The sequence below is a fragment of the Anabrus simplex genome, chromosome 1 (genome assembly GCF_040414725.1).
Source record: "Anabrus simplex isolate iqAnaSimp1 chromosome 1, ASM4041472v1, whole genome shotgun sequence".
NCBI lineage: Eukaryota > Metazoa > Arthropoda > Insecta > Orthoptera > Tettigoniidae > Anabrus > Anabrus simplex.
Window position 1 is genome coordinate 1,775,157,534 of NC_090265.1, and position 24,187 is coordinate 1,775,181,720.

At 41.5% G+C, this 24,187-nt stretch overlaps 1 protein-coding gene across 2 annotated transcripts in view; it reads left to right on the forward strand.

Moving 5' to 3' along the window:
* Nucleotides 1–24,187, forward strand: part of LOC136858802 (synaptic vesicle membrane protein VAT-1 homolog) — a 208,906-nt gene that overhangs the window by 143,178 nt on the left and 41,541 nt on the right. For both annotated transcript variants that reach the window (XM_067138619.2, XM_067138620.2), the window contains exons 2-3: nucleotides 2,606–2,779; nucleotides 23,433–23,624. In XM_067138619.2, coding sequence (XP_066994720.2) covers nucleotides 2,615–2,779; nucleotides 23,433–23,624 — 357 coding nt within the window. In that variant the 5' untranslated portion in view covers nucleotides 2,606–2,614. The remainder of the gene's footprint in view (nucleotides 1–2,605; nucleotides 2,780–23,432; nucleotides 23,625–24,187) is intronic.

Here is a 24,187-nt window from a genome sequence, read left to right on the forward strand (position 1 = left end):
TAAAATTCAACACCGCTGTCACGGTCTTCTCTCTCCCTCTCCGTAACACAGGCTTTGAATATTGCTGTATAATATTTATTTCATAATGAGATGCGATGCCATGGACTGTGGCTGCAAAACAATGAACTACGTAAAATGTAAGCTTTTTTATTTTTACAGGAGCTCTATATTGGAGGAGGGATATTAAATGTAAAGAATGTTCTCTTTTCAAATCACTGCACATCTGCGAAAGAGGATGAAGTAATAGCTCGATTTAAGGAAAGCTCTCTGAACAGGTTAATGAATATATTCTTCGCAAATATGCTTTTATCTGATTTTGCGTTGTTTCTAAAGCTACTGTTTCATATTAGTAGTACTTACACTCCTGGGTAGCATAGAGCCTTCATGAAAGCTTGCCTCAAGAACTCTGTTCTGTACCAGTACTTTGGCCTCTTTCCGGATTTTTCCTTGCTGCTCGGATTTTACCTCCTTTGGACTCCATTATTGCTTTTGTCACTCTTCTACTTCAGCATTGTTCAAATATTCCAGTGTGCAGTTTGTGTAAAAGCTACAAGTTTCATTCCGAGGGCCACCTTCACCTCATTTCGACTACTTATAATCTTAATTTCTTACAGAGTAAGATGATGGGCGTGTGTGTGTGTTTCAGCATAGCTGCAAACTAAACACAGTACAAATATTACTATCTGAAAAAAAAATACTGTGGGGAGCAAGACACGCCAAAACACCTAGGAATGGGGGGGGGGAAATATAAATAAAAACGACCGATATTAGTGTTGAAGAATCCATAGTTATCGGGACTACTGGAGCGATTGCAACCCAACTTTGTACACTTAATGGCTATCAGGAGACTAACGGCGTTGGAGTAAGACACCCCTAGCACCCTTAGGGTTGGGGGTGAGAGGGGATGAGATGGAAAGGAGTGTCGAATGCATAGTTTTTCGAAGGCACTAAGATGAATAATCTCACTCCGGATCTTTGTTAACTCGTTTGGCGTAATGGGTGAGAAAGAGTGAAAAAGAAAATGTCCAGACTGACAGATATAATGGACGTCCGTGTGTGTTCACATTTCTCAACCAAAACTGATTAGTTTCAATTACTATCTGGAAAAGTACTGGGGGGGGGGGATAAGAGACCCCTAACACCTTCAGGGTAGGGGTGCAATGTAAAGAAATCGAAAACTATAGCTATTTGTGTCGAATCCATAGTTTTCGGGATCGCTGAGATGAACTGTTGTTCTCCGGATGCCGTTAAGTCAAAGATGAGCCTCGATCGGAATAGGGATTAGAAGGGATGAAAAAGAATGTTCTGAAATAGAGATTATGGATGTGTGTGTGTGTGTGTGTGTGTGTGTGTGTGTGTGTGTGTGTGTTCTAGCATAGCTCTAAACCAAACTATGTACACAGGACTTAATATCTGCAAAAAATTACAGTATTAACGTAAAAACCTCAGTTTTTGGAGTCGTTAAGATGAATACTGACACTCCAATGACAGTCCAGTTTGTCCCCAGCAGCATTGGGGTGAGAAGCGGTGTAAAAAGAAAATGTCCTAAAAGACCCACATTATGGATGAATGTGTGTACTTTACAGTACAGCTCTCAAAGTTTTCTTGTTCAGTTTGCTTTACGTCGAACCGTTAGATAAGTCTTACAACGACGATGCGATAGGGAAGGCCTAGGAGTGGGAAGGGCGACGGTGGCCTTATTTAGTACAGCCTCAGCATTTGCCTGGTTTGAAAATGGGAAACCACGGAAAACAATCTTCAGGGCTACAGACAGTAGGGATCGAACCCACTATCTCCCGTATGCAAGCACACAGCTGCGCCTCCCTAACCGCACGGCCAACTCGCCCGGTCAACCAAAGTTGGTACACATGACTTAATATATCGAAAACTAGTGTGGGGTTAATGCGCGAATAAGCGGTGGGCTATGTTCCCTTTGGGACAGGGGTCCCGGGTTCGATTCCCGACAGGGTCGGGAATTTTAACCATCATTGGTTAAATCGCTGGAATGGGGATGGGTGTATGTGTTGTCTTCATGATCATTTCATCCTCGTCACGACGCGCAGGTCGCCTACGGGAGTCAAGTCGGAAAGACCTTCACCTGACGAGCCGAACATGTCCTCGGACAAGCTATTCGGCATTTCATTTCAGTGGAGAGATGGCGTGGAATGACGTAGTAGACGAATATGCTTCAGCGAGCCTTTTAAAAGTAGAAAAGATCCTAATCTGAATTAAGAAGACAAATTGAGGCAAATATTCATTTCCAGGACGAGGAGCAAGAAATTGGAATAATTACGAGAAATGTTCGATAAATTACTAAGTGCTTTCAAAATATAACTGATAGGGGATCTGCCACCTGGGTGATGACCCTGAATGCGTATCATTGACTGTTCGACGTAGTCTATTTAGGCGTACAGGTGTATGAGAATGGTCTGTGTCCAGCGCACAGACGTCAAAGCAAAAATGGACAGGACTGCTCGTTTCGAGGCCAGAATGCAAGCCATGCAGTCACGGTAGTGTGTTAATTCAGATAGTGAGAGTGGCATTGTATGTGGATTGTGTGCTCAGATGTTGAATGGTGGATTAACACATACTGTGCTTCCAACAGGTGTTCATCATGGCGTCCCCACAGCCGGAGAGCCAAGTAGTGAGTGAGGTGGCTGCTGAAGTGACAGAAGCTGTAGAGCCACCACCCGAACCGCAGGCGCCACCAAAACCAGCACCACCTCGCACAGTTAAGTCAGTTGTCCTTACAGGCTACGGGGCTTTCGACAAACTAAAGGTAAGTTCCATCCTTTTGAATGAGACTAGCAATAAGAAAGAACTCTATTTTTTCTGATATTAATGTTCATGGAGCGTGTTAGCAGAGTGGCATAGCCACTGCCGTCTCATTAAGGCGACCGTGGTTCGAATCCCAGCACACTGAAGAACTCTTATGAATAAAAATCCCGGCTAGTGCCTATGGGAGTTATTCAGTGTGTTTAAATCCAACGATACAACCAGAGTTGCACCATTTAGACAGCATCATATGTTACCGATCTTAGCAGAGACCGAACCTGTTACCTTCGAAATCTGAGTTCAGACCAGCCTAAGACAAGCCTGCTTTGTTTTTATATAAAGAACATTTTAGTTCGAAAGAACGAAGAATTTTATTGAATTTTTGCAGGTTAAGGTACAGCTTATGATTAACGTCAGTGGATAACAATATTCTTACTGTTACAAATGAAAACAGTTTTATTGGACGAATTTAATCTTGGATGATTATCGCACACAATTTTACTTGACAGTGAACGACATTTAACTAACTAGTGACTATTTACAAATCCCTCTTGTCCTCACAGCAGGTTTCCGGCTTGCTGATTTTTACCTGGAACGGGCGATTCCTCCGTAATCTTGACAGATCTCTCATTTTCGCTTGCCTTTGTACGAAGCAGTTACTTCACACATTAGCTTCCATGTAATTGAGTTCGAACACACGAGCGTTGGCTCTCACGAAGAATGTACCCTTGGCTAGACTCCAGACAAGGCCGATAGGTCGCACAATCAACTTACAAGACTCCTAAACACACTGAACTAAACATATCACTCGGCAAAACAGTTACACAATACAGCTAAACACAAACCACAAACTACCAGCTGCTCCAACATCCCGCCACGAGACCCACTCTCGCCACTCACTACTCAAACATTACTCTCCCACACCCACCTGTTCTAATTACCACAACCTTTCATTCCGTCCCTTAAGAGAACTGCGGGCCTCCCAGACGCTAACGCAGTCTCTTAGGCCAGCGAATTTTAATATGGTTTTTGATGTTCCGAGGTGAGAGGGTTGGCGGCCGGAGTCTGTACTAGGAACTGTCCCATTATTCACCTTAGTGCAGGAGAATAGAAAATCACGGAAAAACAATCTCGGGACAACCGACTGAAGTGAGTTTTTTAAGTTAAGATTTCAAATATCTACATTAAATTACTTTATTATTTTCATTAGACTGAAGATGCAGTGAATAGATGCAGTTGTCCCTGGAACACGAACTCTTAAGATTTTGGAAATATTAGCAACGTTCATGTGAGATATTCTACATTTTCCCTTTAGGAATGTACTCCTGTGATTCAAAAAGTAACTACAATATTAATTAGGTACGAAGCTGAAATCAGAAATGCGATCGGAATCTGGCGACGAGGAACGAAGAAGCGAAAGTTGCAGAACGCCAAGAGACGTTCCTGGGTGTCGAGATTGACATTTAAGGGTCTCGAAGGCTACGATCTAGTGTCGCAGATTAACAATATTATTGACTCGCGAGTTGCTCATGATAGTGTCCCTGTTGGACGATGAAACCTTAAAGCTTCACAAGAATTATTTTCAAGATAGTGACCATATACTAGGACACTTAAAAGCGTCCCGAAAAACTTTCTCGGAACAATTTGCGAAAAACGGGACGCCTAGTCACCCTGATGTATAAGTAATCGCAGTCTCTGCTCATTTTCCTAGTAGCCTGTGCCTCTTCAGTGACTCCTAGACCATCTGTGGCAGTTGATGGAGCATTTATTTGTGTGTTTGTTTGTTTGTTTGTTTGTTTAAAACCATGAGAATGTCCACGTTCATAGCCTAGTCGTCGTGGGCCAGCCTTTCGGTGGAATACTCAACGATCACAGAGGCCTTTCCTCGTCAAAATGTCGACCAACATCTCAGCAGTTCGTGCAGTCTCCGACAGGTGGTAAAGCACAACCTGCTGCAGTCATCCTGCCCGTAGAGAGACCGAAACTCGTCCTCACGAGCTGGATATCGGTCCGAGGGCTGCACAGTCACAGTTACGGTGCTAGCCGCTACGGTACACCTTCCGAGGAGGATAGATCAGGGTGCAGAAAGTGAGACCGAAAAAAAAGATACATACAGGGGTCTCCCATATAAACGATCACAGAACGGTTTTAGTACTCTGTACTACGGCAGTTGCCTTAGCCGAAGTTACGTCGCGCGCGACCGCCCTGCTTTTAAGCGTGTATACAATCTTATATCTTACCTTTTAAAAGATGCTGGAAGTGTCGTCCTTTCTGGGTTATAAAGGATTGCATCTGGTAACCACATTCTGGCTGACGCGAGTCATGCCACTGTAATGTTTCCGATTTCATTGAATGTCTTCTTTCAGTTCCTTCAATGTGAGGATTTGTTAGATACACTTTCTCTCTGTTTACCCCACAAGTGAAAATCACACGCTGTTAGATCTGGAGAACGAGGGGGAAATACCGCAGTACTGATCACACTATCTGCAAACACTTCGAGATTGTGAGAAGGGAATCTTCTGCTGTATGAGCAGGGATTGAATCTTGTGGAAATGACGCACGCGATTTTTCTTTTTCAGTTAATTGACGGGAGAACGGTGTCAAAATGTCATCTTGGTACCCCTCTGTATTAACTGTAGTCTCGAATAAAATATCAATCATCAATCAATCAATACTGATCTGCATTTAGAGCAGTCGCCCAGGTGGCAGATTCCCTATTTGTTGTTTTCCTAGCCTTTTCCTAAATGATTTCAAAGAAATTGGAAATTTCTTGAATATCTCCCTTGGTAAGTTATTCCAATCCCTAACTCCCCTTCCTATAAATGAATATTTGCCCCAGTTTGTCCTCTTGAATTCCAACTTTATCTTCATATTGTGATCTTTCCTACTTTTATAAACGCCATTCAAACTTACTCGTCTACTAATGTCATTCCACGCCATCTCTCCGCTGACAGCCCGGAACATACCACTTAGTCGAGCAGCTCTTCTTCTTTCTCTCAATTCTTCCCAACCCAAACATTGCAACATTTTTGTAACGCTACTCTTTTGTCGGAAATCGCCCAGAACAAATCGAGCTGCTTTTCTTTGGATTTTTTCCAGTTCTTGAATCAGGTAATCCTGGTGAGGGTCCCATACACTGGAACCATACTCTAGTTGGGGTCTTACCAGAGACTTATATGCCCTCTCCTTTACATCCTTACTACAACCCCTAAACACCCTTATAACCATGTGCAGAGATCTGTACCCTTTATTTACAATCCCATTTATGTGATTACCCCAATGAAGATCTTTCCTTATATTAACACCTAGATACTTACAATGATCCCCAAAAGGAACTTTCACCCCATCAACGCAGTAATTAAAACTGAGGACTTTTCCTACTTGTAAAACTCACAACCTGACTTTTAACCCCGTTTATCAATATACCATTGCCTGCTGTCCATCTCACAACATTTTCGAGGTCACGTTGCAGTTGCTCACAATCTTGTAACTTGTTATTCTCTATAGAGTGATAAATATCATCCGCAAAAAGCCTTACCTCCGATTCCGATAGGCCCGGTTATTCGTCTTGCACTAACAGCACACCAAACACCAATCTTCCTGTCATAATGAGGGACTTCATAAACACAATTAGGATTTTCTGCACGCCCATAGCGAGAGTTAGGACTGTTACCACGACTATTCAGGTGAAACTGTGCCCTACTGGACTCTAAAGTTCCGGTCAGGCGAAAGCCGGTCTCGAACCCAGAGTACAGTAGTGAAAGAACTCTCACAGACGTGAGCTGGTGCACATAGTCTTACCTGAACACAGTCCTCTTCACTCAGCCGGATAAGCGCTCTTCTCAGGGATAACATGGGGATAACGGGGCAACATAAAGATAAAGCACTAGGACATGTGCCTACTCAGGTAAGAATTCGCTAAGTCAAAATAAAATAAAATATCTAACAGAAAACATCGCTGCATTCAAAGTTTAACAAATAGGGATTTATTACATAAAATTGAATTATTTACAAATGAAAGAGCTTTCAATATGATAGGGTAACATAACGCTGAGCCGATGACAACCAGTTCGCTGCCTTCACGAAAACCGCTGTTCTGTAACAAGCATGTTACAATAGTGTAAGTAACGAACTCTAGGAGAATGGATATCTGCTGAAATACACATAACTGAATGACACCCATTAAAATTTACTATGCCTCGTACCGTCGAACCCCGGTGCAAACAAAAATCACCACAAAATGTACAATGACCTGACTCGGTCACGAACCCTAGTCCCATGACGAGTAAGGCGTCAAAGATACCTATGCAAACAATATAAATAGGACACAATCAACATATACATGGGTGTCAGTATCAAACGGGCCAGTGTTAAAAATTTACGTAAAACAAATAGGACATAAAAGAGATCTCTTCCTGCTTTCAAACATCACGGTCCTCCTCCCCTTCGCACTCTTGACAAGCTGCAGACGACAAAAACCAATTCTCAAGCCTGTGACGTCAAGTTCAACGACCTTCACCCTCACCACTTCACTCGCGGCAGTCCCCCTAATTTATGAGCTCATCTGGGGCGGCAGGCTAAAAAATCTCGCCTTTCAAAAGAAACACCTCACGTAATCTGCTGCTAAAAGCCCTCTTTTAAATACACCTGGGCTCTCTGCCCTCGTCTCAATATCACCAGCAGTATCGCAAATCTTACTTTCGCCTCTCATGGGCTCAACCTTGGTGCTACAAAAACACTAATCATTAAGCGATAGTCACATGGCCATACTAGGCATCTCCAATACATACTCTCAGCTGTGCTGGGCTCTCTCATATCAATTGCAAATCTTACTTCTGCCTCTCCTGGGCTCATATCTCTCAAATATTCGGACTCTCTCGCTCTATTAGTGAATCTGGGTGAATTTACGGGTTCATGCTGGTCTCAACGATACGTATCTACGTCTGCAGAAACAAATGCCTAAATGCGATATAAAAAGTACCTGTCTGTAAGACTAACCTATGACCAAAAGGAGTTCGATCAGACCCATAACATCACACATACGTAAAATAATACCATCGAAATAAAATACACACGCCAACAAAGAATCTACAAATATCATCTACCTTAACGTACGGGGTTCGAGCTTGAGGCCTAGCTCTAAATTACAAGGAAAATTTTCCTACCATAACTAATCTGTTGACTGACGGCCCCCATATTCCTATCTAAATTTAAATGACATGCTTGAAACAGAATTGGAAAGCTCTGACCTTATGTTATCGATGACATTACGGAGCGGCCCTCCCTGTGGACCACTGAATCTACCACATCATGATAGACTGCGGCGCTGGCATCAGATACTGTTGACCACTTGGAGACATTCTTTCTTGTGTGGCGTCTTCGTACTGCTCCCTCTGTAGTTGGAAGGTGTCCCCTTCGACGTCGCGCTGATCAGGTGCTCCCAACGTTCCTGGATCGATGCCCGTTGTCGTGTTGGCTTCTGCTCCTGGTTGTGGCTTCCTTGCAATGATGATGTCAACCACTCGTTCTGACTTGATGCTGGGGTTACTGAAAATAAATTCATATATTACAGACTGTCCAAACTCGATGCCTGTTTCCACTACTATCGTGTCTCACACGTCACATTGACCAAGTCTCGTTCAGAGTTTTAAACCTGGTACACAGTTTCTTCACTACTTTAGGTCATTGTTACTTCATCCCTTCACTCGGACATGTCGTTTCAGAATTCCTATCCTGAGCCAATCCTAATTCTAGCAGTTCGTCAGTCATAACTTGACCTCACAGAAATATGAAGCTACTAGTTCATTAGTCTCTTATAAGCAGTACCTCATCTCCCCATAGCATATTCTCACAGGTAAAATCTTAAATTCAGCTGAATATTCAAGTAGATTACTTACTTCCTCGCAGATATAGCAGTACCAGTCGTCTGTGCACCTCGAAGACAAAGCGTTGTTCTCAGTACCAACACGCAGTATGACGACTCGTTCAAGCGGCCTTCTGGTCCAAGAATGAGCCTGATATGCCAGGCGGCCTTATTTTATAATCCCGTATAGCGTCATCACGCCGCTTGATCGCGTGCAATCTGCGCGCGCCCGCGAAGTTTTTCCCGCATTAAGTATATCATGAGCTCTAATTAACGAATGTATTTATGAATGCAGCCCTAATGCATATCAAAATAAAGCAGAACTTATACAGGTTGCAATTCTTGTCTCAAATCCAATGCAACTCTTCCGTAACCAAAGATATTAATTTAATTCTTTCTTCCCTCCTAATATAAGTTTTGCCGGGATCTGGGAAGCGTCCCCAATCTTCATCAAGAGGCTTGGCTTGGGACATAACTCCTTTTAATGAGTTTCTGGAGATTTCTCATAATGACGCTCGCGCTCACTTCACACAAGAACGCTACTTCTGGACTCCTTTATGACATATACTGTAAGACAATGGCTTCGTGGGTGGCCTTGTGTGATACTGATATCCAATACTAAAATTAATAAAATTGTCCCAATGAACAGGATGGTTCAAAACCAAGCCTCATCTGCAAAGAACACAAGCTGTGGGTCGAATAAACGATCATTCAACGATGCAAGATACCACTCAAAGGAGGACACATTGGAGCAAATATTCGTTTATAGGAAGGGGAGTTAGGATTGGAATAACTTTCCAAGGGAGATGTTAAATAAATTTCCAATTTATTAGCAATCGTTTAAGAAAAGGCTAGGAAAACACGGGGAATCTGCCATCTGGGCGACTGCCCTAAATGCAGATCAGTAGTGATTAATTGATGTGATCTCACTCTTGTGGCTGGATCAGCAGGTTTTGAACAATGTAAACCTGTACGGTTTGATGTGTAACAGCTTTGTAGCTCTGTGTGCAGAAGAAACCGAAACCCCTACTTGTTACGATAATTTTGTCAGTTATTCATTCGGTAACCGTTCAAGTTTTTCCCCTGTTACAACTATTCGTGCACGCGCATGCTTTTTGAGCATTGAGCCAGTAGTTTCAAATTTATTTACAGTTACGTGGATCTGTGCATAGAGTTAGTAAATAACACACTAGAGGTAGCATTGGCGCCACCGTCTACGAGAGAATCACTGTAGCGAGCGGAGCATGTTGAAATCGCAGCTGTTTGGCAAAAAGCTCACTCCGCCGTACTCATCAATGTAAATTGGGGACTTTCAAAACTGTGTGGATGTAGATACGATTTAAATTTCATACATGTAAACATTCTCAGATACTACAGTATACTTGCGATGCTTCTCTCCAGTAAAAACGAGAGCCCTAAAAGCAAAAATGCAGGAGAAATGCGTGATAAAAGAGGACGGTGTTTAGGTGCAGTTAAGTAACACAAAATCAATTTGCTGTTCATATTAAGGCTTCTAACAAAATACGTTTAGAAGGAGGGTACGTATATTTTGCTACCTTTTGTGTAAATGGCCAGGAATTTGCTATAATTCTGCCCAGTGACCGAAAATGTTCTCTCTCGTACGAAGCGGATGAGAGAGTTTTTAGGCCTAAAAACGTTGGCGAGATTCTGGGGTAAATTAGACAAAATATTGTCATCGCCGGTTTAGACGCTGGCTTTCTGAGCCCAAGTTGGCAGGTTCGAGCCTAACTCAGTACGGTTATACTTGAAGATGCTCAAATATATCAACCTCTTGTAGATAAATTTACCGGCACATGAAAAAACTCCCGTAGGAAAAAATTCCGACACCTCAGCGTCTCTGAAAACCGCATAAGTAGTTAGTGGGACGTAAATCCATTATTATTATCATCGATGTTTTCTAAATGCGATTACAAGTGGAAATATGACACTCGCTTATGGTTTTAGCCTATTATGAAGTTTTTTATTCAGCTTTTCGTGAAATGTACCGTATGATTTGCTTTAACATTTTAACTTGTAAAATGATTTCTGTTAACGGAAAGGGAAAGTGGTAAATCATATGATTGAAGAGAACTGAAAAATACAGTAATTTTTACAATTTGCTTTACATCGCACCGACACAGATGGGTCTTATAGCGACGATGGGATAGGAAAGGACTAGGAGTGGGAAGGAAGCGCACGTGGGCTTAAATGAGGTTCATCCTCAGCATTTACCTGGTGTGAAAATGGGAAACCACGGAAAACCATCTTCAGTGCTGCCTACAGTGGGGTTTTAACCCACTATTTCTCGAAAGCAAACTTACAGCTGCGTGGCTCTAACCGCATTGCCAACTCGCTCGGTCATTAATTTACGTATTATGCTTGTATAGGACTACAGGCCTATATACCATTTAAGTGAATAATATTCACGAAAGTAAAGGTCTCAGATGTTCACACGGTGTTGCACATTTAGGCTCTAAATTTTAAAGTTTGGTAAGGTATGAATGGGGACTGCTACAGTACACGTACTATACGAAGGGAAAGCAACAAACTGTATATGCAGAAAATATATTCATTAGGTTTTAATACTATAAATACACACAGAAACTTAAAAACGGAGCACAGTTCCAGGCTATCATGCACAACTTTTCTTATTTTCTTTTTTGTACCAATTTCCTTTACGTTGCACCGACACACATAGGTCTTACGGAGATTATGGGACAGGAAAGGGCTAGGAGTGGGAAGGAAACGACTGTAGGCTTAATTAAGGTGTAACAATTGGAAACCATCTTCATTGCTGCCGACAGTAGGGATCAAGCTGACAGCTACGTGACCTAAAGCCTGCAACCACTCGCTCGGTATCATGCACATGATTTTTCTGCATATTTGCTTTCAAAAGCATGGCCATTCAGTGAAAGGAAAATGCCATCCCTTTTATTTCTTATAACTTTAATTTCAGTCTTCAAGGAAAGATCCAAAGAAACTCATTCACGCCGACAGGGGGAATCAGTCGCGAAGTCAGCCCAAGTAGGCTAAAGTATTATTGTATACGCGCGGAAATGAATTTCAAGGAAACATACCTGTGAAATGATACACCACTGCCCTTTTTGAACCTCTCTATGCAGTCATAAGTTGCACAGGAGACTGGCATTTTCCTTCACAGACGTATATACTTCAATTTATCGGGAAGCTCCAGTAATGACAGTGCCAAACAATACAGCTTTTGCCAAACAGCGCGCTCGTTCAATTTCGCACGCGACTGCAGCGCCAATGCTACCTCTAGTGTATAGTATACTAACTCTATGGATCTGTGCTCGTGAAGGTGCCACTTCACCAGGAAATTGCTGAACAAATGCATCGCGTACCCGTCGAGCAGACTCGTACTTGCAAAAACTTTTACATACGAAAATACGGTGTTGCAATGATAGCCATCTCACCATGTTAACAGCAGAGATTGACTAGACTGACGCTTGGGAGATCGAACAAGTGCACGCTGCTTGGAAGGTCAACAATTATGAGCGCGCCTCCAATACTGCCGCTTACGTATCGGAGAGTTAAAACGCCGCTTGGGAGATCCTGTATAAGAACAGTGCATCTACCTCAACTAGGACGCGACATACGATACGATCAGAGAATATTGTTGTTAGGTGGTAGAGGTGATATGATTAAATATACTTGGAACTTCTAGAAGGAATGCGTAAGGCACCAAAATCGGTGTAATAAAGGAGTCTAAGAATCCTGCATAATCTAATGACTTGTACTTTTCGTGATTTTCTTCAGATTTTACTTTTGTAATTTTATCAGATAATTCACCTGGCTTGTTTAATGTTGAGTCAGTTTCCTAGATTTTCTTCTTATGGTCGGTTTATTGTTTATCACCGCTGTACTATAAAGGCTGTTTCAAATTATTTGGAATTCATGATCATTTCGGTCGCATCCCATTGAGGTACTGATGAAATTCTTAACATCCAACTTACCGGAAAGTGTTCTTGCTGTTGCTGTGTTACGGAAACGCTGTAGTCTGAGTCTCCGCTGTTTGTGTGTCGCTTATTACAACAGGTAGCTGGCGGCTGATTGTTTGCTGGAAACTTAAGTAGTCGCATTTGTGCCTGTCTTACTTTAAAATGTGTTCTTTTTATTTTTAATCAATTACTGTAATACATTACAAAGGAGACAACAAAACAAAACAAAGAAACAAAAACGCGTTGCGTGTTAAGTGCATTAAATGAAGTTTTTCACAAGCCTGGTAAGGATAAGATGGTGGTGTTTCCACAATAAGACAGGATAAGAAAATAAAATTGAATGCTCTTCCTTGACGGAGGGGAAGATGCCTCCAAATTGTAGAACATTAAAAAAATTAGTCTTATTCGTACGAAGTGCCTTACGAATTTGTTTCTTCCACGAGAGTCAGGACGGGACGGTGAAACGAACATTTTTTTTTTTTTTTTTTCACTATTTGAGAATGCAGACATCAAAGATAACCTCTATTCTACACAGTTCAAAAATTTAGGGGAACTTGTTTTGTAACGTCTGGTATGTGAACGTTAATTTGGTACATGGGGTTCCAATGGTTCTACAGCATACTTTGAAGTTATACTCCATTTGTAGGCGTATCCTTGCATTAAACTGTCAGGTAACCCTTCAAAACAAAGTGAATAGCTGTGCCTCCGTGTGTCATTGTGAAGTACAGACTATTGCGGTCATTTGAGCATGTTGTACGTAAACCAACACATCCCATGCGACATCTTAACAAGGTTCAAGTCGCAAGGGCCGTCACTTTGGTCCAGGAAGGATGGACTTTTCTTAGTGTTGCTGTGGATCTCATTAGTCTCCGACAGTTATTCAATCCTTGTGGAATCGCTACAGTGAGGCAGGAGAGATCCCATGGAGGGTTGGAAAAGGTCGTGGACGCATGATAACCCTACGGGATGACTGATATCTGACCATCTGTGCGTTGCGGCGTCGATCAGCAACTGCCAGAGAACTGCAACAAGACCTCAGGGGGGTCAGTGGAATCACGGTGTCTGACCAGACAGTAAGGGACAGGTTAAGAGAAGTATCCTTACGACCCAGACGTCCTGTTAGTGCCCCGTTTAACGCAGCAACATCGCACAGCTCGCCTTCTGTTTCCCCGTACCCACCTCAACTGGCAACTTCGCCAACGAAGACCTGGGTTGTTCACAGAAGAGTCTAAATTTCTCCTGAGACAGCGTGTTGGAAGTCAACGTGTATGGAGACGCCGTGGTGAGCAGTGCATGCCAAATGTTCAGGAAGGCGACCAATTCGGACAAGGTTCAGTGATGCTGTGTTTGGCATCAGTATTGATGGTCATACGCATCTTGTCATCGTCCGTGGTAATCTTACCGCTCCGAGGTACATCGAGCAGATACTGCTACAGCAGGTGTTGGTTGCTGCATACGGTGTAGGCTCTGAATTCGTACTCGTGCACGACAATGCCAGGGCTCATGTAGCGTGCATCGCCACAGCTGTCTTAGGAGAACTGGGCATTCAACAGATGGAATGGCCAGCAGTGAGTCCCGACCATAATCCCATCGAGCATATGTGGGATAGGCATCCTGGGCATCCTGTTCCACCCCAGACTCTCAAAGACCTCGAACAGACTCATTGAAGAATGGGACCTCATACCGCAACGTGACCTCCGGCGACTTATACGAAGCATGCCACGTAGGTGCCAAGCTGCGATAAATGCTCGTGAAGGACATAAACCATACTGAAGCTCTCCGACTGTGATAAAAATCCACCCTGGAGGACTGTTATCACTTTGTTTTTGCCCCTATTTGGACATTCCCATTTGTGTTCTGAAAATGAACTCTAACCCATCGATGTCCTTTGTATACTTAAATGGTAAAGAATAATGGTTTAGTTGGTAATATACTTGGGTGTGAGGTATTGTTTTGTGGAGCGTGGCATAGATTCAAAACCATGTTCCCCTAATTTTTTCAACTGTGTAAATGGGGGGCTTCATTTTTTATTTCAAGTGCCAAAGTCTTTAGTAAGTGACGATATTCTCTCTCTCTCTCTCTCTCTCTGCCACTGTTCTGCATTTGATAAACCGTACTGTATATAGCCATCATGTTTAAGGTGCACCATACAGAGACTGCAGAGTCCATTGACACACTGAGGATGAAACATTGGATTTTAGATTAGCAAGCCTATGTCTTATAGCATATATATATATATATATAATTTTTTAGTATATGTAAATCTGTACAACGGCCTTTAAAGATTAAGTACTAAAATAGTATTCAGAAAACTATTTCTTGTGGTTTATAATGTTCTTTTTTAAGTCATTACTGTTCTCCGGACTACCTTTTGAACATACTACAGCGGAAGTAATATCATTGCCTTAGTATACTCGCCTTGGTTTCCAAGTAAACTAGCACACAATTGAAAACAGTACTATAACACAGCACAGCTCACAGATCGTACTTTGAACACATTTAAAATAATTGATGCATTAACGTATTGCTGGAGTGATATACTTCCACTTACCGGCTACATCTTAAAATCAATTAACCACAATATCATGCTTAAAGCATTGTGGACGAATTCTTTTTTCATGCACAATACACATTACATTAATTGAATTATCGTAATATATTAGGCCCACATTATTTTACTATTTATCAATCTCTAATATTACCTGAATATATGCCCTGATTCCAGTCAAAGACCGGGCCAGGAATGGAAGGATACTTCAAATATTTGAATTGTGCCGGCTGGAGAACCCCCAGTAGTAATCCCCCAGGCAACAGTATTTGCTTGGAAATGTTTATAAAGATACTTCTCTCGCGCAGACGTAGAAATCTTGTGAGGGGGGGTTCCTGCTGATAAGTCTAGAGTTTTTGCTTGAATAAGTTGCACAAAGGTCTGTGTTCACACAATAATATTCAATAAGGAGAAATAGTAGGAGGAAGAATATACCAACAAATGTACAAGAGGCTTGAAGAATTAATATTAGCACACCACACTGCTTTTTGATAGTGAAGGACTCTGGTAAAATTTCCTCACTAGTGTTTTATATGGACTAGGATAACATAACAGACTGCACCTACATGGTCAAGATATCTACTGAGTAGGGATGGCAGCTCCGCATTGGCGACACTATTGCCATAACTCGTGCTGGCGGTAGGCTTGAAACGCCCACCCCTTTGCCCCTCTCCCATGTGACAACACCGTACCCGCAGCCCCTCTCATCCGTGTCTTCTAACCAATTCCCTCTTTCACTTCAGTCTGCTCAAAAGGTGGTCCAGAGTATAGACATCTAGGACTATATCCAATTGCCGCAAATTTTTGCTGGAAAAGTAACGTACTGGTACATAAAGGATTGAATGTTCTTCCACCTTCCAGTATAAAATTATATATAACTAGCTGTTTTGCTGTCGTTGAGGGTTTTTTGTATAACTGCAGCAGAAATTCAATCTAGTGAAGATAAATATCAGAAGATACAAAGTAGGGCCTACACCTCAGTTAACAATAACTGAAAGGATTCAGTTGGAAAATAATTACACCAGCAGGGCTGACCACAAGTATAAAATTAGAAGGGATTTTAGCAGAAGCGATTAGGGTAAATTTTCATTAATTGGGAAGAGTGTGAAGGATATTTAGATATTCAAGGAAAGAATAAACAGAGAAAAATGTTAGAGGGCATTCGACCTACGCAGGTTATTGTAAATAAAGAACTTTTGTGAATAAATTAATTCCATCCCCTGGTCTATGGGGATTGGACAGCCGAAGTAGGGGACTGGCTGTAGGGTGAAGTACAGTGGGAACTTCGAAGGCCCTGAAATCGCTACAGTAGCTGTGAAGGCCCTTCGTGAACTCTGAAAAGCAGTGGCAAAAGGGTCTTTGGTTAAGACAGCAGGTCGTTATGCATGTTAGGTACCAAAAAGGGTTTTTTTAAAATGTAAATTTAAGTCTTATAGCAGTTACGTAGTATTATTTGAAGTAATTCCACATACTGTATATGAGCTGATTGTAAGAATGAGAGATATTTTGAGTAAAATTTTGTAAATAATATAAACTTATTAAGGATGAGCTGTGTGTTTAATAAAGCAATTGTTTGTGTAAATTGTATAATACTGTGTTTTAGGAAAATGTCTTCCGTTTTTAATTTCAAACCTAGTGCTTGATAGTGTACACTGACTGACAGAGCAAATGCAACACCAAGGAGGAGTGGTTCGAAAGGGATGAAAGTTGGGGAAAAACAGACGGCACGGACGAATAATTGATGTTTATTTCAAACCGATATGCAGGTTACACAATGCGCACGGCATCGACTCGGTAGGATGTAGGACCACCGCGAGCGGCGATGCACGCAGAAACACGTCGAGGTACAGAGTCAATAAGAGTGCGGATGGTGTCCTGAAAGATGGTTCTCCATTCTGTCAACCATTTGCCACAGTTGGTCGTCCGTACGAGGTTGGGGCAGAGTTTGCAAACGGCGTCCAATGAGATCCCGCACGTGTTCGATTGGTGAGAGATCCGGAGAGTACGCTGGCCACGGAAGCATCTGTACACCTCGTAGAGCCTGTTGGTAGATGCGAGCAGTGTGTGGGCGGGCATTATCCTGCTGAAACAGAGCATTGGGCAGCCCCTGAAGGTACGGGAGTGCCACCGGCCGCAGCACATGCTGCACGTAGCGGTGGGCATTTAACGTGCCTTGAATACGCACTAGAGGTGACGTGGAATCATACGCAATAGCGCCCCAAACCATGATGCCGCGTTGTCTAGCGGTAGGGCGCTCCACAGTTACTGCCGGATTTGACCTTTCTCCACGCCGACGCCACACTCGTCTGCGGTGACTATCACTGACAGAACAGAAGCGTGACTCATCGGAGAACACGACGTTCCGCCATTCCCTCATCCAAGTCGCTCTAGCCCGACACCATGCCAGGCGTGCACGTCTATGCTGTGGAGTCAATGGTAGTCTTCTGAGCGGACGCCGGGAGTGCAGGCCTCCTTCAACCAATCGACGGGAAATTGTTCTGGTCGATATTGGAACAGCCAGGGTGTCTTGCACATGCTGAAGAATGGCGGTTGACGTGGCGTGCGGGGCTGCCACCGCTTGGCGGCGGATGCGCCGATCCTCGCGTGCTGACGTCACTCGGGCTGCGCCTGGACCCCTCGCACGTGCCACATGTCCCTGCGCCAACCATCTTCGCCACAGGCGCTGCACCGTGGACACATCCCTATGGGTATCGGCTACGATTTGACGAAGCGACCAACCTGCCCTTCTCAGCCCGATCACCATACCCCTCGTAAAGTCGTATGTCTGCTGGAAATGCCTCCGTTTACGGCGGCCTGGCATTCTTAGCTATACACGTGTCCTGTGGCACACGACAACACGTTCTACAATGACTGTCGGCTGAAAAATCACGGTACGAAGTGGGCCATTCGCCAACGCCGTGTCCCATTTATCGTTCGCTACGTGCGCAGCACAGCGGCGCATTTCACATCATGAGCATACCTCAGTGACGTCAGTCTACCCTGCAATTGGCATAAAGTTCTGACCACTCCTTCTTGGTGTTGCATTTGCTCTGTCAGTCAGTGTATTTTTGTGTACCATTTGCCACTGACACCTCATTTGCAAATAGAGATTGATAATTTTTTTTTTTTTTTTTTTTTTGCTAGTGCTTTAACACGTAAAAACATAGAACCGTTAGACTTACTGTACTGAAAAAATGCATACTGTATGGTAGTTTGTGTAAAAAAAAAAACTGAATTTGAAAGTTAACATACTGGGCTTTATTTTGTAATAGGACTTCTAATCGGCACATTATTTTTGTCTTTTGTAGATAAGACCTAAGCACGTTAAGTAAATGCCTACATACTAAGACGCCATTTTCAAACTGTTAATTACTGCAAAATTAGAAAAGTCCTTTGTTTGAATTGAATATTTGATATATACCCACACCAAACTTAAACTTGCTTCATCCTGTTTTGCAAATAATTGCACAAATATATTTTTAGATCAATATTATAGTCATACAATAGTTCCCTTCGAGAATGTTCGTTTATACAGGGAGGGAAAGATAATACTGGCCCAGAAAATATTCACAATAGGACTGACACAAGATTGATTCCTGTTAATGAACATAGCAGATGATGCTGGAAATAGCTTGATTTATCAAACTGCGAGACACTTGTAGCAGCTCTGCCTGAAGGATACCAGCACTAGTGTTTTCAGTGTTCTGATATAGCTCTTCCAGTGTGTGAGAATTATTGGAGTTCACCTGACCCTCCAATTTGACCCCACAGGTAAATTTCACAGGGACAGAGTTCAGGTGATTGAGGTGGCCAGTTGATTGCGCTGCCTCTGGCCCTCTGCTGATTGTCCTCTCCTCACTGAACACCTCATGGGTTGGTTACAAGGTTGTCAATGTAGTCTGTGCTGTTGCTCAGTCTTGTTGAAAATATCCAAACAGTCGTTCATCTTTGGTGAGTTGATCCACATATGGATTTAAACAGTGTCTGGACATACCAGTCAGCATTAATAGTTAGGTGAAAGAATTTTATTATGATGTGGACTCCAGACATTGCGCACCACACACTTGTCTTGAGATTATGCAACGGCTTTTCAATGTACTGATCGGGATTTCTGATGCCTAATGATGTGTGTTCTGAGAATTCACATACCCTGTCAGGCTGTACCAGGCCTCATCTGAAGAAATGAAACACTGAGGATACAAAAGTCCTGACTCCACTTCACTCGGAAACCACTGGCAGAACTCGCGAAGGTTCGTCTGCACACACAACAGTAAATTCGTAAGGATACATATTGCGCCGTTCCCGGCTCCCTGAGAGGACGCATAATATCCAGGCTAGCTTAATTATGACCTTTCCGACTAATATAATTCTATCATTTGGGCTATGAGTTCCGAATAAGAGAAAGACATACCATACGGAGCCAAAGAAAAACTTAAATCACATATAGAAACCACTCTCATATGTTGCTTATTCTATTTCTTATGCTATCAAGTTGTTACCGCATTCATCCACTTAAGTCTAAGTCTCTACGCTACGAAACACATTGAAAGAATTGTTTAAAATTTTACATATTTGTTTATTATATAAATGTTTCAATCCAGAATTCGAATGTTAAGCTATCCTCCCTCAAGAAAATCTGGTAGAGGAAACTGCATAATCATCTGATTACTTGGCCTATTTCTAGTGAACATGGAGTTAACCTCATAAGTCTACCTATTTCTTCATTCGATTATATAATTAATCATTTCCTTTCTTCTTCTAACTGCTCCATATCACTCTTTCATTCAGCACTTCCACATTTCTGAGTAAAAGAAAGAAACGAAGAAATGACGGTATCGGGCAAAAATATCTGCAAGCAAAGTTTATCGACAATCTGCCGGTATTTGATACGTCCGGCACCCACTATGCATTCTAAAGGAAATGTTGCTTGATTTTGTCTTCTTTACAATAAATCTACTGAAATCTATTGCACTAAGTGCTCAGATCTTGGTTGCCCAAATCAGGGACAGAATATAACATGCGGCAAATTACTGAATTCCGCATAAGCCATTATTCAGCTGAATATTATTATGATCCAGCTCATAATTATCAAATTAAAAATCATGAGTCCAAAAAAATATCAAATTCATCCTCTTAGGCCCTTAAAAAAATGATCAAGTCGGAACAACGTGTAAAATTAATGGATTGAAACGACGAAGTCAAATATGTTTGGATACTTAAACTAGTGAAATAGTTTATAACATAGGTTATTAATTAAAATTCGTATAAGTAACTAAAAACTTACTTGGGTAACTAAAGAAAAGCTTAACTGATAACAAGAAACTTATCTGGGTGCACCCTAGAAAAGAAAAAGAAAATATTTACAACACGAGTCCTAAAAAGTTAAAATATAGACTGAGGGTGTCTTTTTCATGGTATCCAGGACGCGTTTTGAGGTTTAGAAACATAACTCATGAATTGGAATTCTCCTCTATTGCATATCAGGTTTTGAATTAATTATTAGCTCTCCCTCGGAGCTCATATTCATTTACTGACATATAATCATTCCTATCTTTCTCAACATACTAATAAATACCTATGGATATTAACCTGGGAGGATAGTTCCCTGACACATTTACACATAACGAGTTACAATGTTGAATATTCATGCTTCTTCTTTATGTTGTTTTTCTGCATGAAGATTGATAAGTCCTCTTTTTAAATCAATGTAATTTTCATAAAAGGTTCAATAAGTACCAATAAGATACACATACCATTTTAAGATCCGAATCCTCTTATTTTAAGTTGAACATACGTGCGATATTATACCTGCTAACGACTACTCTACTAGTCTCATCTGAAATATACTATCTAAAGTGGTGCATGGTGTGAAGACTTGACCGTCGAATATAATTCCTACATTATCATTCAGTCATCAGTGATAGGATGTTGCCTAAGAAGTTACATTTCCTCTCATCTGAGAATAGATTAGAATTAGAAAACATTTGTGACAGTACATGTGTTTAGTGCATCCTCCTGAGATTTCGTTGACACTACCAAGTGTGCACGTTAACCAACAGATGTCACTCTGATCTTATTTGAATTTCTTTATGCTTGCTCGTAAGATAAACAGTACATGAAACTGCTACATACTCATTTCCTTATTAGCAAAACTCAACATGAAAAACCATTAAGTCCACTACTACATCACCGTGCTCATCCTCGCGAAGAATCAATAACTACCACTATTCTAAATTATCAATCACGTATTAACTTCTCTTAAAATATCATTATTATACTTTCAAACATATATTCAGTCTTCTTTACTAAATGCGGGTTCACTTCCTTCAATTGTGGCCCTTATTATTTTAATCACGGTTCATGGACATATTTCAAGATACTATGACCTTCATTCCGTCATAACCTCCAATTATCATAAACACATTTGTCTATTTAGCAAGCATATCCTACTGCTGGTTCCTAACTTGACATTCATTGGTCATAACCAATGTACACGCGTACCTACATCGCTCTTTGACATATCATACAACTCACTGTCACCTTAACGAACTCAGTATTTCACACTACATGGATCACGTCTCGAACGTAGGCTTTCATCACTGATTGACTACCTATCTAAGGATTTGTCATACGTATCTGAAGATAACCTATCCACCTTTGCTCTAACTCATCACACCACTCTTGTCGCTTAATTATTTCGCACGGAACAAATTAACAAGTCATATTACATTTACATTTGAATATAAACATTATTACACTAATTTAAAAGTAAGACTTATCTGAATTCAGCAGCTCCAGTCGTCGGCATATGTCCAGCTGACAGGACATTTTGAAACATCGCCTCTTATTTCCCTAGGTGAACGGGAAATAATATTGGCATAATTCTCCTCTGGGCTTAGTCATCTCTCGGTAGGCAACGTCATCCGGCGGCACCCATTTGGGCAGTCTGGCTTATCTTCTTAGAACATCTTGCTCATCTCTGGACTAGTTGGAATGGAATAGCAAATAAGATTAATTAGCATTTCCATTGTGAACAGCTGTGAGAAACTGTCTAAAGCGAAGATTGTTTCCCTTTGAAAGAGTTGATCTACTTGTCAAATATTCTTCTTGGGGTAATGTAATTTTCTGATTTGAAATGAACAACTTCTTTCTTCAATCTATTCCGGGTTATTGTAGGATTCCCTTTCTGTAACTCTTTAACTTGGTAATATCGTGTAATACGTCAGCAGAGACTGCGGTGACGTAAGCTTGTTGCCGTTTATTTTCAACTTTCCACGTATCTTGGAGTTCGCGGAATGAAATTATTCGTCTTCCACTTAATTCGCAACGTAGCTTCTAAAATTCCGTCTTTGTTCCCGCTGAGCTGATTTCTTGTTGTACCGTCCTTAAAATTCTGATGTAGTTACTTCCGTCTTCGACTCGTATTTTTCAAGTAGCAATCCAATCTCGTTTTCTAATATTTTTTTAAAAATAATTGTTAGTAACAATCTTCCCGTTCGATCCTTTTCACTGCCTTCTGGATCTAAATTCTTTTTCTCTCCCGCCTGAGGTGAATACTTTCGCCTTCGCTTGCGGTATGATCAGTCCTTTTGACGTTGATTATTCTAAGATACCTGGGTTCCATCTTTGTTCTTCTTACTGACGGAACTTCTTATAACAATGAAATGGCACAATATGGAAGTCTTTTTTGATGTTGGACTTGTACCCCTTAATTCCCACTTGCTCAGATAAATGGCCTTGAGGTTTCCTTGGACTTCGTTCCAGCCTTTTTCACTGGAACAATGTTTGCTGGTGTTTGAACTCTGACATGTGACAGCAACCGATTGGCGCATCAAAATCGCCATTTTCAGCATTTCTTGAGATAGGCAGTCCTTCTATTCATTAACAAGGATCAATTCAGAGTCGGTCGAATATTTTACGGGCCAGTTTTATTTTCCCAACCCAGTACAAAATTTCAGGAAGTTCTGCCCGGTGGTTTAGAAGTCATGTTTTGGAAGGTGGTGGATGGACGGATATTATTTCATTGTTACTTTTGTCACTGTAAGGAGATAGTGAGATCAAAATTTTGTTCTTTCACAGATTTTCTCAGCGTTTTACGGTTTTTATGTAATTGTAGCCTATAGAATAGTGATAACTAAGAGGCACAAATGTAATTTAGTGTGATTGTACAGTTGTAACTAGAGCTGAAGGGTATTACGTAGGTACTCACTATTAGAAGCAATTTCTGCAAAGATTTTTCAGCTGATAATATTTATCTTCATGCCTATACATTCTCCTTCCATTTCAGGTACAGGCGTGGCCTATTCCTTCCAGTCCTGGAGCAGGCCAAGTAGAAGTTGCAGTCGACACTTGTGGTGTAAATTTTGCTGATATTTGTGTACGCAGAGGACTTATCAAAGATCGCCATCCCCCTTTCGTCCTTGGCTTAGAATGTGCCGGAACAGTATCTGCCATTGGAGAGGAAGTCACATCTATTAAGGTAAACTATGTCAGATAAGTGAAATATTTATCCTCCCAACTTTCAGAATGAAATTTGTTGACTTTCATTTCATACAGGACTTGCTTTTATATTTTGATTAAGTTATTCGAGCTCCTAGTCTGTCTACTTTCCTCTACTTCTGACTTGTACTTGTAAACAATTGAAGTTCCTATCTGTGTTAGGCCAAGGCTGTAATTGAGGAGGTTTGCACCCTGCAACAGTTGTCTTTTTTCCTGACTTAGAGACTCTTTTAAAACATTTTTATTCAGGATATCATACATACACTTACAAAAGTGGTAAGGGATACAATGTGAATTCCACACAAGACGAACTTGCATGTGGGCAACATGAATGCAGTAGCTAGATTATATACAGCATGGCGTATAGTGAATAGCAATTACTCCTATAGTATTTTAGTGATACTATAATAATTTTACGATCTGTTTTCCTGCATATGGAATGAGGAAGCCTGAAGCGAGAGGCATAGATTAAAGAAGGTGGGTTTCGTAGTAAAAAGGAATGGTGTGAGTTGATTTAAATATCATGGTGGAAATTTACAAGTT